Here is a 20,001-nt window from a genome sequence, read left to right on the forward strand (position 1 = left end):
CTAGATCTCTGAAATGAAAAAGTCAAACACCATAAATAAAGTCGAACACGAAACCATGATCTTTGAAATATATGAGGGTCACTTTCACCGTCATTAAGTATAAGAAATTTTATATCAACAGCTATATGGACTTATACAATATAAAAATAAAATATTTAATGAATTCATAGATTGAAACTTATTCTCCAAGCATGAAGTCCATTTATATTAACTTTGGCCTGTCAATAGCATCGTCATTCTTGAGCTCAACAAAACAAGGCAATGGCAGAAGTGAAGCTCCACGGCTTCTGGTCAAGTCCTTTTAGTCATAGAGTGATTTGGGCTCTGAAAATCAAAGGAGTAAATTATGAATACATAGAGGAAGACCTTTCTAACAAGAGTGAACTGTTATTGAAGTACAATCCTGTTTACAAAAAAATCCCTGTCCTTGTTCATGGCGGCGAGCCTATTGCCGAGTCCCTCGTCATCCTGGAATACATTGAAGAAACTTGGCCCAATAATCCACTACTGCCGATTGATCCTTATGACAAAGCCATCGCTCGATTTTGGATTCAGTTTGGAGTAGACAAGGTGATTTAATTCTTTTACATGTATTCATCTCACTTCTTTTTTAATATATAGTGGATTAGATGGGGTGGTCTGCTTGGTTCGGTTGGCTTGAACCGAGTTTAGGTAAAGATTTTATGAACCGTTGAGTTTAGTCCAAATTTAAATTAAATAAATTTAAATTTTTTATTTAAACTTACTAGAAATTATATAATAAATTAAAAGTTAGTATTTATGGAAGGGTATTTTTTCTTTAAAGGTATATGTCTTCTTTTTTTTTTAATATTCTTTTAATATTTTACTATAAGAAAAATATTTGGTACACTATCTGTAGAGTTTTTAAACTCCATAAGTAGGGTTAAAAGATTGACAAGTATTTATACTGATACAATAAAATATATTAAAACTACATTTGACAATTTTTGAAGGTTGCTTATAGAATAAAAATAATATTTTGTCAATGTATCAAATACTAACCATTTTACTGTATTTCTTTAGGACACTTGTCAAATATTGACCCTACTTGTGGAGTCTAAAACTCTTACTGGCATTGTACTAAATATTATTCCATAAATTAATATGAAATTGACAATTATTTGGCACACTATAAGTAGAATTTTTAAACTCTACAAATAAAGTCAGATGTTGACAAATATCTTATAAAAATACAATAAAATATTAAAAATAAATATTTCAAAAAAGAAGACATATATCAATTTTTAAAAATAATTATAAATTTAAAAAAAGTGAAAGCAAACTACCCACCTTATAAAGTTTTAGATTTTTAATTTTTTTTTATTATGTTTTGAATAAGTAAATGAGCTAGTTTGATTGAACTACATTAAACTTGGACCTAAAATTTTTTTTTAAATAAAGTCATGCCAGGATCCGCTGCCCATAGACATTTCTAGGTAGGAGGAGCCCAAAAATTGTATTTTCTTAATAATTGCTCTGAAAAATTAATTTGGATAAAAATATATGTTTAAATTTGCAAATTCAAAATTGTTTGTTTGAATATAAAATAAAAAATTGAATTTGAATTGTGATAAATGGAACACCAATTGAACACCCAAGTCTAGAATGTGAAAGTATTTTAGGGAAAATGTACAATCTATATATTACCATACTTTCTCTGTCCTCTTTCGAGTTCTACACGATGATATTTAATCTAGATCAGTTATGGGAAATTGCAATTTTTATTCCAGTTATATAAATTCATCTTAAAACTAATGTGTAATAAAAGTTATTTATCAATTTGATTATTTTGTTTATTTTTCTAATGATCATATTTCTTTTTTGCATGATAATGTTATACCAAATGTCACATAAATATCGAAATCAGCAATGTATTTAATATATTTTTGAGGCAGTTTTGGATAATAAATTTCAAAAATTAAGATAGTGATTTGTATTTTGATTCAAATGAAACTTTTATTTTATACTTAATTTATAAAGTTAAAAATTCAATAATTAAAACACGAAAAATTGAATATAAACTCAATATAAATTGACAAACATGTTAGATCAGCATACAGTATAAAAATTATATTTATATATAGATTACTTTGAAAACAATTATGAAAAGAAATAGAATAAAAATGTATTTAATATATTCTCTTTAAAAAGTTTCTTAGTGAACATGGTTTTCTCTTTGGAATTAAGTCAAATTTTATATAAAAAAAAAGTTAACAAATTCAAAATAATAAAAAATTATAAAGTGATTATAGAATTTTTATAGAATTTATAAAAAATTTAAAAAACAATTATTAAAATGCATGTTCAAAGACAAATAAATATTCAAAGTCATCTAAACTTAAAAGATACATTTGTTTTTTCCGAATATATATTTTTAATAAATATATATTTTAATAAATATATGTATTTTAATAATTATATATATTTTGATAGGAGGAATTTGGATGCGCATGTGTTCGAGTTCATTCGGAACATGCATTTTAATATTTTTCACACTTTCATTTTTCTAGTTTCATAAGATAACTTTAAAGAAATCTCAAATTTTAGTTTTTCTTTTTAGAGTTTTATGTATTTTATATAATTTCTATAGTTTTTATAATTTTTTCTTTATAAATTTCTAATTTATATTTGTTGAAATTTTAAATTTTCTTTAAGTTTTATAAATTTGTAATAATTTTTATATAATTTTTATAACTTCTTACTATTTTTTTCTATTTTCTATTTTTTCTATTATTTTATTTTTAGATTTTTAAAATAATTAGTCAAAAAAATTCAATTGATAACATTAAACTCTCTTAGAGTGCCATGTCTTTAGGGGTGAACAAAATTCGATTTGATTCGAAAAACTCGATAAAAAATTTAAATTTTGAATTAAATAGTTCGAGTTATTTGAGTTAATCAAGTTATTCGGATCGACTCAAATAAAAAATTAAGTTTTTCGATTTAACTCGAATATGAATTACACAATTCGAGTTATCCGAAAATCAAAATAAGAAAAGACAAAATTAAGTCATTTTGATAAATGTGTACTTTTTTAAAAGTTAAAATTCAAAATAATTAAGTTAAAAGGCAAAATTACGTCATTTTGATAAATGTTTACCCATTAAGTTAAAATGAAATATCATTATATTGTTCATGTAGTTAAATAATCTTGTACTTCGTCTACTAGTTAAATAATCAGTCCATCTAAACGCAATATTAAATATAAATAATAGGATTCGTTAACTCGACTCGATTTGACTCGAAATTTTTTGACTCGATTCGAAAAAAATTCAAATTGAGTTTGGTTGCTAAAATAAGATTTGTTAACTGGACTAACTCAAAAATTTTTTACTCGATTCAACTCAACTCGATCGAATACTCACCCCTACATGTCATCACCTCTTAACGACATTAAAAATGACTAAATAAATTGAGTAATTTCAAGTTCAGAGACTAATTATGTGTGTAATTACCTTCGCATGTCTCAATGTCCAATATGAAGGAAGTTGCTATTGTGTGAAATCATCTAAAAATCATTTAGGATCATTTTGTAGGTGGTTCGAAGTGTCTAAGCTCAAACTTGAGCTTTTGTAGGCTCAAAATACTCAAAACAGTGCAATGGCCCAATTTTAAGGGCTAAGTACTGGTACATAAAATCCATGTACCAACACCCTAGGTAAGGTATCGATCCTTAGATCCTATATATGAGTACTTTGCGCAAGAACAGTAGCTTTTTAGCTACTAACTTACAATGTTTTGATACTTTTGTATAAGTATTGGAACATAAACCCCTAGGGCTAAAAATCTATTTAAAAACATTCAATCTCATATCCAAACACTTCCATATCATTACAACAAGCCTCAAAACAATATGTAACAAAATTTAAACTCAAATACACATTATAAACATATTCTAGTTGAATCACGAATCAAAGCTTCATTAATAATATTAACATGGGTTTGAAACCTAAACCAAATTTACAAATTTCAAGTTCAAATTAAGTCTTTTGTACATGTCAGGATTCATACACCAATGAAATCTAAAACAAATGAAATACAAAGTCAAGCTCGAACAGTGGTGCAATGCTCTCAAGCCAAAATCACAAACTTCTCTAATAAGTCCTTGACCTACGCATATATGCCATAATTTAATCAATTTCCTAAACATGTTAATTTAGGAAAAGTAAAAGTATTCAAGGGTGCTTTCCTCTTGGATGCACATATACTCAATATAAAGCTTCTAAACACTTGAATCCAACCTCATCCAAGCTTGAGATTCTATCTCTCATCATTTTCTCATACATCAAAACATAACAAAATATTAACGCATAAGCTTCCTAAGCTTTCTTATAGCATCCAAACTCAAATATCAAATTAGGAGAAATAGAAAACACCAATATTTATCTTATTGAAATTTTTTCTCTCTAGCTTCAACTTCTCTCACTATACTCATCCAAACGCTAGGCTAAGAATGGAGGGTTGAGAGTGAATTCAAACTTGAAATTGAGTTTTTTAGTTGATTTTTGCAAGAATACAAATTTGGATATTGGATTTTAGGTGAGATTTGAAGAAAAAACAATAAAAATGAAAAATGAGAAAGAAAGATCCCATAGCAAGAAGGTGAAATAGCAAAGTGGGCGAGAAGAGAGCTGATTTCTCCTTCTTTTTTCATTTCCATTTTAAAATACTAAAAGCTTGCTCAAAGTCAAAAGGTCAAAGTTAAACTAAACGAAAATAAAATGCGTCGCCCACAATTCATCTCTTCATTCTATTCACATCCAAAGGTCTAAATTTATTCCACATATAAAATGTATTATAAGAATAATATTTCCAATATATAATTCTTGAGAAATTAAGAATACGTCCTTTTGTTGTAAAATTACCATTTTCCCTTTTTGCCTCATTAACAATTTCTTCACGAAATTAGGCACTTGACCCTTTCCAAGCTCATAAATCATATTTAACCTTTAGTTTAAATATATGGGTGGTGAAAATTACATATTTTCCCTTTACTTGATAAAATAAGAAATTTGCAATTTAGTCTATGTACTTTCTATTTTTTTTTTTCAATATGGTCCAAAAGTGATTTTCAACACACCACTACACATTCCAAATCACCCCTCACCAAATAATTAATAATAACTCATGTTTTTCTCTTTTTGTTCAAAATTGCATTTTATTCCTCTAACCTTTTAGAATTTACAAGTTGACCCTTTTTACCACATTCTCACATTCAAAATTTTTTTGACTGATTTCCATAACCAATATCAATTTTAATTTTATGACAATTCTCTATCTTACTTGTTTTCATTTTTTCTTAGAATTTCACTCTACCCGGTCCTGAAACAGTGTCAGATATCGAAAATATTTGGAGCGTTACAGTATAAATAAAACAAAAAAAATTAAAGGATTTAAGTTGAAAAAATTACTATGGCTCACTGTTTCTTTATATCTTTCTCTTTCTTTAGTTTACAACAAGTTTACTTTAGTATTCCTATCATTTTGCAACTTGTCTTCATAAAAGGTTTTGAAAATACTAAAATTTCTAATCTCAAACATTTTCTTTTTTGAAAAATATTTGTTTAGAAATTGATGTTAATTTTTTTAGCTGATCATCATTTTAATAGAAAATGTTTGTTTCATATATCCATATTATTATTTAAATGATTGATTAAGTTAATGTTACTCATCAATTGGGTTCCAATTCAGTTTAGAAATTATCAAAAATTAATTCCTTTTATAATAAAAAAATATTTGATACATTGCTAGTGGTGGTTTTAAACTCTACAAGGAATGTTAAGAGGTTAACAAATGTCCTAGGGGTAACAAAATTACTAATATATATATTTTTAAAAAGGACACTTGTCAAATTTTTAAGGTTACTTGTAGAATAAAAAAAATACACTGCTAGTGTACCAAATACTCACATTTTATAAAAGAACTACCATTGCTACAAGAGTTTTTTTATCATTCTATATTTATTTAAAATCTAGAAAAATGTGTTTAATAGAATTTAAACTGAAAATGCCATGATTTTTAATATTTTAATTTTAACATTTCAACAAAAACGTGATTTATTTTTTACATCAATCTTTTTACAAATATATTTGTTATATAAAATATTTCTCCTCTGTCATAATTTACTTATATATAAAATTCAAAGAGGAAAATAACCAAAACTGCAAAATCGTAACATCACATTACTATCACAGTTTAAATTTATAATTTTTTTCCTCTTATATTCATTTATTAATAGAATATTAAAAATGAATCATGATCATCTCAGGGTCCGATTTTCAGTGACTTTTTTCGATCAACGGGTGGTGAAGAACAAGAGAAAACAACAAAGGAATTATTAGAAGCCTTGAAAATCATAGAAGAGCAAGCACTTGGGGACAAGAAGTTTTTTGGTGGAAATGCCATTAATTTAGTGGATATCTCTTATGGGATGATAGCCTATTGGTTCAAAATTATGGAAGAGGTAATTGAAGTTAATGTTCTGGAACCGAACACCTTGCCTCGACTATGTCAATGGGCTCAAAACTTTATGGAAGTTCCTGTCATCAAAGAGAACATCCCTGAGCGTTATAAAGTGTTGGCCTATCTTAGACATATTAGGCAGAAGCTTCTCTTGGAACATCTTAACAAATAGTTTCAACAAGAAATTCATATACTAGTTCTCTCTCTATATATTTATAATGTGTTTGTTATGTTGTATTGTAATATGAATAATAGAATTGTTAGAGTATGCTCAAAGGCGAATCATGAGATGATTGTAATAATATACTTATTTTACCTCGTTTATTAATATAAGGCATTAATATTATTATTTCAGTTTTTTTTTGTGTATATAAATAAATTGTTTTATAATAATGTCCTAAAAATAATATGATTATTCTTAAAAGGTCCTTAGTCGAGAATTATTGTAGGCTTGGGCATTAATAATGCATTAAGACTAATGTGTAGTTTATTGATATCAAAGTGTTGTCATTGATGTGGGATGTCAAAATCAATACATAAGTATGTGCGTTAGAGAACAACATATTGGATTGACCCGCTATGAGTATGTTTCTTGGATTATTATGTAATAGTCACAACATTACTCATAGTGATTACTATGCATACGATCCTCAGACTTGAGATCATCATTATCCCAACATCGTGAGTTGTATATTTGATATAGTCAAATGTCCACTGTAACTAGTTGTTCTATAAAAGTTGATGTTGGATATACCACAATCTATGTAGTGGGATATGGTTGATCAATATAGGATTTGTCCTTCTTACATAATGGGAGCAATATCTTAAGCCACTTGATTGAGTGAAATTAGAAATGCATGGCCATGCTCGAATAAGTTCATATGAGATATCATACTTATTTGTTTATCATAGTGTACTCAAGATATCAAGAAACATTAGATGGACTATGCAAGTGTGACTATTCCATGACTTGTTTCCATTCTAGATATAAATGAAAAATAATTTAATACATGAATGGTTAATCACATAGAGATTATGTCAAATCATGACTTCTTGTAACTTAGGTAGCAATGATACATTGCTAGATGCCACTCATTGTTTATAATATTAGAATCGTTCTAGTATTATTACTAACGTTACAAGAACCTATAGGGTCACACCCTATGGTTGAAACAAACAGAATCCAAACATTACTGGTATTATTTTTTGGCTATCACATGAATTAAATTGATTATAGAATTAATTTAACTGGGCAGTTAAATATCGAACGAATTATATGCACAAGTATGTTGTACACGTAATGAGGACATGGTTAAATTAATATATATATGAATTTGATTCGTATAAAATTTAACTAAACATAATTTACCGAAATCCTTGTTATAATTATTTTAATTATAATTTACGATAGAATATTATTATAATTATTGTAATTGTAACTTTTCGGTCAAACATTATTATAATTATGGGAATTATAATTATTGTATTTGGTTAATTATTATAATTAATTTTGATTCATATAAGATATCAACTATTCCCGAATTAAGAAATATAGGGTTTTTAAGAAAACCCTTATATACCCAAAATATAGTGTATGAGGTCCAGCAGTCGTCAATGAGTTTTTCTCTCTGAAAAAGTTTAAGAGAGTTCTTTCCGTTCGTTGTCACACCGGGTGGATTACATAGAGACTAAAACTTTTCATAGCGGCTTGGAATAGACATACAATTGCATACCAGTTTCACAATAGTTATCTTTGGTTTTCCAGACGATTAAAGGTAATCGTTCATACCCTTCTCTCCCTGATTCGTTCCTCGTACATAGATCCTTGGATGTGATCACCGGATTTATTTTTTCCGCTGCGCCATGAGGTGTACCGATGTTCCAACAAGAATAATTGAATTTTATGGAATAAAATCTTGAAAAGTTTTGGGATTACTTGTACAATTTCAAACTAAGAATGATCATGGATCGAGTCTTTGAAATTTTAAATTATGCAAATCCAAATATACAAATCTGTAGCACCCTTCACTGGTTCTGACATATAATACAAATAGGAGAAAGCACTTATGGAACGAAAATCTTTGAGGTCTTTAAAATTTCAAGCCTTAAAACATTTTTATAAAATGATAAAATAAATTTTGAGGCGATTTGGGGACTTTAGAATCAATTTAAAATCATGTAAAAAAGGTTTGCATTATTCCTAGTTTTTCAAATGTTTTTATATGGCAAAGCAAAACTATAAACTATCACGTAGTCAAATTTGCAATCAAATGATAAAATATTATAAAGTTATTTCCAAGTGTTTACAGATTGAAGGTAGCAACAGATAGGTAGAACTCATATGCCAATTTGAAACAAAGAGATATTGAGTATTCGGTGGGCAATAAAGTATTTTTAAAGGTTTCTCCATGGAAGAAAGTTCTATGGTTTGGTCATAAAGGGAAGTTGAGCCCTAGATTCATCGGACCCTATGAAATCACATAAAAGGGTTCGACTAGTGACTTATAAATTAGTATTACCAGTGAAATTACAAAAAATACACTATGTATTTTATGTGTCCATGCTTAGGAGATATTGTATGGATCTGTCTCTTATTATTCCGGTGGAAGAAATCAAAATCCAACCCAACTTATGCTTTGAGGAGTAATCGGTTGAAATTTTAGGAAATGAAATTAACCTACTTACCGCCCGCTATATACAATTTTTAATTAGGAAATGAGTTGAAGACTTATTTAAGAATTAATCCAAGATCTAAAATGGAAATTAAACCATTTTAGTATATAGTGGACGGTAAGTAGGTTAATTTTATTATAATTTTATTAATAATTAAGAGAAAAAGAAAAATAAATATTAAAATAATAATATGTAAAATAAATAAAACAAAGTGGAATGAAAGAGAAGATTTCTTCTTATCAATTCATTCACAACCAAAAATTAGAGAAAAGAAAAGAAGAAGAATCGACCTTTTAGAGTTTCAAGCTTTGTCTACTGATTGGTTAGTTTAATTCAGTCATTTTCTTGTAATTTTTATGTTTTTGGGGTCATGAGAGCTTGATTTAGCTAGCCCATATACCAATTTGTTAAACTATTAAAGTTTTAGAAAGTTACCATTCATGATTTCTTGAAGTTTTAAGTGTCAAACTGATAGATTCTAAGCTTAGATGTGAAAAATGACTAAATTGTAAAGTTAATTGATAGTTTTGTACATTAGGCACCAAACTAAATAAATTGTAAAATTGGTTGTAGAAATAAGAAATAGGAGGTCCCTAATGTATTATAGTGAAAATGTATTTTAATTTGGAGTTTTAAATTGAAAGTTATGTTAGTCCAGATTTTATGACTAAATTGAATAAAATGAAAATTGATTGTGAACTTGGTTTGATATTAATGGTATTTTGTATTTATGTAATTCATAGTTAACATCGATCCAGATTTTTCGAGAGGGAAAGGAAAAGCTAAAGCCATCGACGACTAGCTTGGAGTTTCTGGTTTGTATTTCTATAATTCATACCACTTCAGTTGTTGTATGTGTATTCTATTTTGCATGGTAACATTACAAGGTGATCCAAAATTGATAAATCGAGATGAATTTATATGATTTGAATGAGTATTGAGATAAAGGACCAAACTGAATAAAATTAAAAATATTGTAACTTGGTGCAAATGTAAAATTTACTTTGAATTAGGTTTAATCATGTTATGATACATGTGAATTGATGATTGGTTGATGAAATGAAAATTTTGAATTATGAAATTGAGATATTATCAAAATTGAATCCTTGGTTACTCTATCAATTGTTGAGGCAAAGTCGAATATAGTTGGAATGCCATAGGATAGATACAATAAAGCTTACTTAGACTATGTGTCAATGAGTGTTGGACAAAACTTTTACTTCAATTATACCAATGAGCGTTGGGCACAAGCTATTTACTTCAGAATTGTCTTGTAGCACCCCAAAATCCGCCCAGAAGTTTTGGCCGAATTTCGGAGGTCAGTTTGATCACGTAAGTGATTGTAGGGAATTTTAGTTTAACAAACCGAAAAATATTATAGTATTCAAAACAAAACTTAAAGTTCAAAATCGTTTATTTGAAATTTCGATTTACTGATAACACTTCGTTAACTAGTTTTAAATAAAACATGGCACTTCCGAGATCTCCACATACCAAGTCTAGCAACAGAACACGAATATGTACCTGAAAGGTAAAACACTAAAGGGGATAAGCTTCATGAGCTCAGTGTGAGTCCGACACGTGACTAGTAACAGAATTACGGAAATCAATTCAATTGCAAAACAGACTTACAAATATAGACAAAGTCAGAAAGTAAACTTGGAACCAACATCCTAACAGAATGTAACAACTCAAGCACACCAAGTCACGCACAAACACTCAGTCACAAGTGTAATTCTGTCAGACAGAGTACAGTCAGATAAGCCTACACCCGATACAATCAAACAGATGCATATGAATGCAGTCAAATATCAAAACCCACCCATCCAGCTAAAACACCGCTCTGTCCCTTGATCACACCCCATAAGAGCTGTTTAAGCTCATCCATCCAAACACACCACATAGGACTTCGAAAGGCCCATCCAACCCTACACACCATGTATGTGGACTAAAACACTCAGATAATAATACGTAGCAAAGCTATCGTATATGTTGTACAGTGCATTGCTGTAAACTGCTGTACATACATGTTGTAGTTTAAATTGCCAGATCAAATAATAATACGTAGCAAAGCTGATGTATATGCGTTACAGTACTGTAAACTGCTTTACAAATAGGTTGCAGTTTAATTACCAAATCAGAATAGTCTTCCTTCTTTTTACAATCAAAACCCTAAATGTTTTATGCAAATGTATGTATGCAAATAAATGTATAGAATCAAAATACAATTTTTCCAGACAGTCATTTGGACACAGAAACTCACATCTAAACAATCAATTATAGAATTCCCATGCAGTCACATAATGTGTACCACACTCAAACACACACACACAAATCACTCAGAATCAGGAATGTGTACAACCATTTACCCAGACTCAGAATAAACTGCATAGTAACAACAAGTAACGATAAAAAAATTTGCTTAAATAAAGGTATATCTATATAAGCATAGCAATCTAGGCCGAAACAAAGTCCCACAAACCCCTACTAAGACTTAGCTAAGAGTTGGAACACACATAATTTCAATCAAGCTTTAATTTGACATAGAACAAAATTTAGCAAGGTCGGGCCACACAGCCGTGTGCTCTGGCCATGTGGAAATGCCTGGGCCGTGTGGGGGTCAACACACTAATGTGGAAGGGCACACGGTTTTGTGGAGGGAGGCACACGCCAGGTGTGACCTAGGGACATGGTCGTGTGATCCAATCGCATAACTCTCTATCCGTTTATACTAAAATAAAGTACAGGGAAGACACGGTCGTACGTCCAAAACAAACGCCTGTGTGAGATCCCTAAATCCCCAAATTAGCCACATGGCCGTGTGGCACCAAATCACTAAATCCCTAATTCTCAAACATATACACCCGCGTACCCGGGGGACGCGACTGTGTGAAAATTGACTAATTTTTCCAAATCAACCATATGGTCGTGTGGCACCCAATTTAGCTTGGAAACCTTAAATCCCAAATGCACACGACCATGTGAACTTCTTATGTTGGGGCAGACGCCCGTGTGGTCACGAAACCACACCGAAATAGGCTGCAGATCGTGCATTTGCTGCCAAAACCGTTCTCGAACCCTTGGTAACTTAGCAAGATACCAAAATATACTGAAAACATACAATTTAATGCTAAGTTTGAACGATTTTAGGACACATAGAATTTGCCGAATTCCACAAGAAAAATCAGCTCTTTAACATTGAAATTTAACAATTTAGAAATCACCCATAACCACTGAATTACACATATCCAATTCATAATGTCATTAATGAAAAGAGAAAGGTTCGAATCCCACAACTTAATTTACAATAAAACGCCCCAACAATTAGTGAACCACAAAGCCTTCACTTGCTGCGCAATCACATCTTCCTCAAGAACCCAAAACCAAATCAAAACGACGAAACCGTAATGACGAAAGAGAAAGAATTTTGTGAGAAGAGAGGGAGAGAGGAGAAAAAAGGAACCGTACCCAGAAACAATAGGAAACCCCCAAAAAAAGTGAAATGAAAAACTCTTCATTTCATATCACAAAAATAAAAATAATAAAAATATAAGCAAAACAAATAAAAAAAAATCTAATCTAATCTTTTAAAAAACCAGAACAAATCTTAATCAAAACAATTCCCTCAAAGCACGCTTGAGGACTAGAACTAGGGACCTAGAGACAAACTAACACACAACCAACCACCAGACTAGTAGGCCCATTCTGACACTAGAACCTGGAACCAAATACAGTTGTTCAATCTAGCCACTGACCCTACCTACAAAACACAAAACTTCTAACCCCAAAATCTGGGGCGTTACATGTCTAATGAGGCATTGGGTGCCAAATTGATGTGTTGGTTGGATCCATGTACCCGTTCGAGTCCGAGTTAGGTTAATGGGGAATTGAAATGTGGAAAGATAATGTTATACGAAATAATTGCTATTGTGAAAGATTATGTATACTGGATTTATAAATTCGGAAGATTAGGATGAAATTGAGTTAAAATGATCGAATTGATTAGGATATGTGGCATTAATGTGTTTTACTTACATACTAGTTAAATGAAAAAGTATGGAATGATTATAGATTTTTTAAGACGTAGATTAGTACTTGTATTGAATGACATGAAATTGGAATGAATCATTCCATTCAATTCGGTATTTGGTATGTTAATGTAAAGTATTTGCGAGTTAGTTAATAGAACATGCTCATATTGTATTAAATGGCATAAATGATGTTTTTAACGTAATGTTTTCTGTTGATATAAATGTCATATATTAATTTAATTTACATTATGATATTTGAATTATAAAAATACCATTGAGTTATTTACTCAGCATACAATTTTGTTTCCCATGCATAGGTTAGGATATTTACGTGATCTTGAGCATTGACTTCAGCATCCAGACAAAATCCAGGACTTAACAAAGTTGGTGAATTTATTTTGCTAGTTAAATGGCATGTACCTAGTAAAGTCCTTTTTATATTTAGATATGTTTGAAATGTTGATTTTTGAAGTTGTTGAATGTATATATATATGTTGCGGGTTTAATAAATATGTGCAAGTATACATAGTCATCAACAAGTAATAAATTAGTAAGCAAAGAGTATCGTCTCCATAAATACTAAATTTTAATTCAATCAATTGCAAAATTAACTAATGACAAAGTGGTAAGTAACGAAAATATGAGTGAATATAGTTACTAATTACATAAACAAAATTTAACTAGTTACTAATTACATAAACAAAGTTTAACTAAGTATGTGAAACAAAATAAAACAATAAAACAAATTGTAACCTCTCAAATTGGGCCTAGACGTTACAACCCAATCTGAGCAATTACATGAGCCATAATGATGGCAAAAATGTTTTCATAAGAAAAGCCCATTTTTCCTTGAAACATGTCAATTTGACAATATCATGTCTTTTAAATAAAATTATTTGTTCCTTTTATTTAAAATACTTGTAGTATAACTTAAATTAAAAAAATCTTTTGCAGCAAATATTAATTCTTAAAAATGTTTAATGATCATTCAAAAACTGAATATCCAACATAGCAATCCATGTAATAATTCAAACGTGTCCAAAAAGGAAAATCCCCATGCCACTGTCCATAATTTAAAATAAAGTCCCAAAAAAGTTATTAAAACCAACTCAAATCAAAGTCCATAAAAATCTATCAATGGTATAAAGTCCATAATTGACTAAGAAGATTGTATCCAAGAGCATCACCGAGAATCCACATTCGAGTCCTAATTATGAGGATTACCTGAAACATACACCTAAGATGGGTGAGCTTACAAGACCAATGTGAGATCAAAAGAATATTATATCATGCATATCAACACATCAATTAAGCACTTCCATTTTAACATATATATCATATTTGTAGAAATCTCAGATCATCACTAATACGCATACATAAATATATCGTGACATGGTTATGCAACAAACGACATTTTGAAGAATTTCCTACTCATCTCCGCTACACACCAATTTAGAGTTCCCCAGAACCCGTCCATCCAATAACATACCATTCGTGGAGAAGCCACCACATATATGCTGATAAACAACCACATAACACATTGTCCACAATTTAAATCATTGATCACATAACATAGAGATGAGATTTCCACATACACTTTAGTATGCTTTAATATATTTTTCATATTAAATCATGGATCTCATCACACACATATATAACACATACTTAAATCATCAACATATCAATTAAGCCATGCATCACATAACATAGAGATGAGATTTGCACACATGTCACCATCACACACATCAACACATCACAAATCATGCTTTTCATGAAACTAAGGGATTAAGATCAGCTACTTGGATTTCCTTTCAATGAGGTTTTCAAATCCTCATAGAGTACTTTGTGTACTCTCAAATAGTTTTTTAATAATATATTATTAAAAATGAAAGTGACATATTATACTAAAATTAAAGATTTAGATCCCACACCTTATATTGTATATCATATTGCCACAATCCTATTAGAAGAGATTTCGCTTCGATCTAAAGCCGGTAGATTAATCTAATGCACCAAATATGTATTTTAGTATAGATCCATCGAATATGGTTTATCACTTAAAGATTTATTATTGAAATAAATCTCACCAACTACTTACCCTTAGATCAAAACTTAGACCCGATGCCCTCGTTGTCACACTAATAATTTTCTGGATTGGCGTCGTTTGGTCCTTCAAAGAACGTAATTACCAGATGTCAACACATGAAGAATGAAAGTAACTTAATACCATTCGTCTATGAGGGAAGAATATAAAGGGAAGAATATTCTCAATACTTCTCATGTACTTACACTACTAGATAACACAAAAATTGATGATGAATCTCTGCGAAGGAGTAAAGAGGTTTAACGATCTACAAGGATTATATGATTGATGAGTCTTGGTTACAAAACAAATAAAATAGGATGATTGAATCCTTAAAAGAGATGAGAGAGATTGAAAGAGAAACAAAAATGGGAAAACCGAAACTTGGTAAAAAAATGGCATCGGTGGCAGTAATAATGGTCTAGCGGTGGTCTAATGAGGTGAGAAAAAAATATAAAAAGTGGGAGGGTTTGGTCACAATATTGATAGAAAAAAGAAAAGAAAAAGAGTGGTGGAGGAAGGTTTTCCCATAGTGGTTCGCGGTGGCTCACGGCGGTGATGGTGATAGTGACAGTGAAGGGCGGTGATCGAAAGGAAAGAAGGGGAGAAGAGAACCTTGGACAGTGGTGTGGAGGTGGTAAAGCTATAGCTCATAGTGGAGGAATTTTAGGCGGTGATTGTTTTGCCAAAAAGGAGAGGAAACGGAGTGGAGAGGAGAGGAAAAGAAAAGAAAAGAAAGGGAATGAAAGGGGTGGACGACAATGGGGTGTTTTGGGGTGGTCAACATTTGATTTTTGTCAGGGATGAGGTGAAAGAAAGGAGAGGGAACATAGGAGCATAAAGGGGGATCATGCTCCCCAACTTATGGCAAGTTTGACCCATAAGAAGGGAAAGGAATCAAACTAATTAAGGCAACAATGGGGGGTTGGACAGTAATGCTTTAATGCACATGGGAAAAGTGTGCAAAAAATTTAATAAAAATAAGGGAGCACGGGGATTTGAACTAGAGACCTCCTAAATAACTTAGGGGCTTGCTACCATTAGACTACACCTTTTCTTGTATTTTTGTTTTCGCACTACAATTAAAAAAAATAGGATATGACACAAATTGTATAACAATGAAAATAGTGACACAAGTTCAGTAATAATGACATGAAAGGTTAGAACATTTATTTCCCCTAACATGCAAACATCTAGAGAAATGTTGTAGAATGTTGCGGTAATATGGTAGTTTACTAATTCGGAACCCAGTGATTGTAGGCTTCTCTTGAAGTCACTATGTTAGATCTTTAAATCACCTTAACATATGTCTCTACTATGTTAACCTTAAGATCACATTTTCAAACATCGTTCCTAAGGATTATGCAATGTAACACTATATCATCATCTAAAACGTAAGAATTAACTCAATTACCTACTAATATAAACTATGTTTTAGTGAGCGTTAAACATGAAAAACCACTAAAAAAAATAAACAACCAACTGGACAAAAAATTATTAGCAAAACATCGATAACTTCATGCTAAGGATCCCTAAATATTCTAGTATAACAAAATTAAGTCATAATCCTTAAAGTGAAAAATAACAAGCAAGTTGCAACCATGAATTAAAAACAATAGAGAAATAAATAGCTAAGAGAAAGAAAAGATGTTAGCCGAATGTTGGTGGTTCTCCGCAATTACCTTACTATAACCTCCCAAACCCGGCCTAGATGTTATGGCCTAATCGCGATGGCACATGGGACACCTAACCTAAGAATCTACCCTATCGTCAGTTGAAAACCTTAGATGCACTTTGTTTTAATTAAAATCATGGTTACCTTTTTTTTATTTTGGAAAACGTTCCTTTAATAAATCCACTTTCATTAAGTTAAGTTAATAACATTAGTGTGATTTTAGGAAAACACCTTGCATGACATTGCTTTTGAAAAACCCTATTAGGTATAGTTGTAGCATAAAAACAATTAAAAACCTGATTATTAATGAAGCAAAACACGATTATTAATGAAGCCAAGTGACATGCTCGGTCCAATTTCAAAATAATCTTATAAACCAATCTCATGTATGAAACTATGCATGCATGAAAAATCCCCAAAACATAAATAAACCCAAACCACAGTTCAAATAATTTTACAGTCCAAAACCAAAGAAATTTAGCGAACTTTAAATAAATTATAGAACTTAAGTCTGAAGTCCGGCGTACGTCTGCATGACAAGCCTGATCCTAGTTTCATTCATTACTTGTGAAGTTTGAGGTAACGGGATGAGCTAATTAACTCAGTGTGAGTCTAAACAATAAGGCATTTAGCATACATTAAGCATTCATACAAGGAACCATATATCACAATCAAGCAGCACAAACAATACTTTAATGAGCCATGATCATGTCAGAATGCAAAAATGAATTCCTACCCCAACCATTTGCTACACACCACGAGTTCCCCAAAACCCATATGCCAAACTCCAATAAATACGAGCAAAGCTCGATGTGGTAAAACCACCAAATAAACAAAGGAGCAAAAAATCTACCATTTAACATTAAATGTGATAAAATCGCCAATCTCCACAGTACTCCCCTGCAGTGCACTGGCTACGAATAAATGCGAACTTAATATGCATCTAGTACCCCAAAGAAATCCTCTATCAACTATAATATCAATCACACCACAACGCACATGCAAGATGTCATACAATCTCATACATAGTCATGAATTCAATACTTTCATCTTTCTTTGGCATGATCAACACGCCCTCATATTATCAAATACTTTCAGTAAATATGACCATTTATCTAACTTTCAATTCACCATTAAGATGGTGTCGTTCAACATATCATAATCGCATATAACTTACAATTCTTTTTCGAGTGCATGTATACAGTCTTTCAAATATTTCATAGCAAATCATTCATACAAATATATCATGCATAAGCCTCATTGTCATTCGTAATCATGTTATACATACAACCAAAATACATTAAATGAACTAATCATCTACAACAATATCAATCACACAATTATTTAGTCATTCTCGCATTTTTGCTAACATGCCAAATAGTTAGGGCTCAAAACGTACCTGGTTCGACCACTTACAATTTAATTACTTAGTCATTTAGCCAAGCCCGACCAGAAAGATTATTCATCAATTATATCATTTAAAAATAACATCAAAACATTCAAGTTAACGAGTTAGGATCCACATCTTAATTACACTTTACTGCAACACACTTGTGAATTTCGAGGTTTCTCCTGAAGACTTTAAAATGAACCTAAATTAAAAATCATCATTTAACCAAATTAATATACCACTTAAATAGCCCTAATCATCCTCTTATGGGTTTAATCCAATCGTTACAATTATATGGATTTTTCATATCCAAACTAGTTAGGTTTCTTACATTGGTTTGATACGACTCGTACGCGCGGACGTCTAACGGCTTCACTTCTGATTTGGGGCATTTAAGTCGACACCTAAAACATTTAAATGCTAAAAAATCAGTAGCTATTCCAATATTAAAATATTTAACTAGATCAATTAACATTTTACCCAACATCTAAACTAAAACTACACACTAGCCCATAATCAACCACACTTACGCTTCCCGAATTGTCAGATTTAAGTCGCCGATTGCTGAAGATTGATTTTTACTAAATTACACATGATTAAAGGCTGATTAGGAAAGGTTAAAGAACCTAAGATATTTATGGAAAAATATGGGAAAATTTAAAGAAAGAACAACTCTCTTTCTGGCCTTTAGGTGCACACACCACCACTAACGATGACCAATTTAGAGCTAATTTAAAACCACATTTAAAATAACTTGGAAGGCCAAAAAAACTATTTAAATATTTAAAAATAACCCTAATTTCAGATCTGTAAATTTGGGTACTCAACTTACAAGATCCATCAAGAAATTGAAAGAAAATAAGAATTTACACAAGCTAGATGAGAGGGGTGGTAATGGCTCTTTTTGGCAACAATCGGGATAGTTCTTGGAGATCAAAACTTTAAGATTTAGGGCTGGAAAATTAAGGGCAAAATGGAAGCAAGATTGAGGGGAGGATGGAGCAAGATCTTGTGGCAAAAGAAAAGAAAAAGAGATGGTGATTCAAGGGGTTTGGGCGGTGACAACAAAGAAGAAAGAAAAAATTGAAAAGAATAGAGGGGTGGAGAAGGGATGGACGACTAGGGTGGAGAAAATAAGATTAAAGTTTGATCAAATTTTAAAAAAATAATATTTATACCTAGGTTTAGTTAGGCATGGGTGGCACACACTTAAAAAAGAAGAAGAGATTTTTGCAAAATTTAATTATTTTGCAATGGAAGGGGTTCAAACTTAGAACCCTAATCTAATTTCCATAACTTTTCATTTATCAATTAACCACTGGGCTATTTCATTTTTTTTGAAATAATTTTGCATTCTCATTCGTCTAAAATTTAGGATGTTACAGTTCTACCCCTTTAAAGAAATTTCATCATCGAAATTACTTAATTCAAAGAGATGATGACACTGAAGCCGAATCGAGTCCTTAGGCTCCCAAGTAGCCTCTTCAATGCCATGATTTCCCCAAAGTACTTTGACTAAAGAAATTTTCTTTTGCCTTAAAACCTTGATTCCTCCTCAAATGTTCCTCCTCAAATGTCAAATTCGGTCTAATCTCTACTAGAACAACATACGAAGGATCTGATCGATACCGTCTCAACATAAAAACGTGAAACACATTGTAGATAC

At 30.9% G+C, this 20,001-nt stretch overlaps 1 protein-coding gene across 1 annotated transcript; it reads left to right on the forward strand.

The window, feature by feature from the left end:
• The first annotated feature begins 212 nt into the window (after window positions 1-212).
• LOC107915000 (probable glutathione S-transferase) lies at window positions 213-6,837 on the forward strand. Its single transcript, XM_016844083.2, has 2 exons — window positions 213-570; window positions 6,290-6,837. The coding sequence occupies exons 1-2, from the start codon at window positions 262-264 to the stop codon at window positions 6,653-6,655; spliced, it is 675 nt and encodes a 224-aa protein (XP_016699572.1). The 5' UTR covers window positions 213-261; the 3' UTR covers window positions 6,656-6,837.
• The last annotated feature ends 13,164 nt before the right edge of the window (window positions 6,838-20,001 follow it).

The sequence above is a fragment of the Gossypium hirsutum genome, chromosome D10 (genome assembly GCF_007990345.1).
Source record: "Gossypium hirsutum isolate 1008001.06 chromosome D10, Gossypium_hirsutum_v2.1, whole genome shotgun sequence".
In the NCBI taxonomy this organism is placed as follows: domain Eukaryota; kingdom Viridiplantae; phylum Streptophyta; class Magnoliopsida; order Malvales; family Malvaceae; genus Gossypium; species Gossypium hirsutum.

What these genes read in the sequence shown, in the direction of transcription:
- LOC107915000 (XM_016844083.2), top strand. Translation starts at nt 262, where the DNA reads ATGGCAGAAGTGAAGCTCCACGGCTTCTGGTCAAGTCCTTTTAGTCAT. An exon ending in TTCAGTTTGGAGTAGACAAG is followed by an intron (nt 571 to 6,289) that starts GTGATTTAATTC and finishes TGATCATCTCAG; the next exon opens with GGTCCGATTTTCAGTGACTT.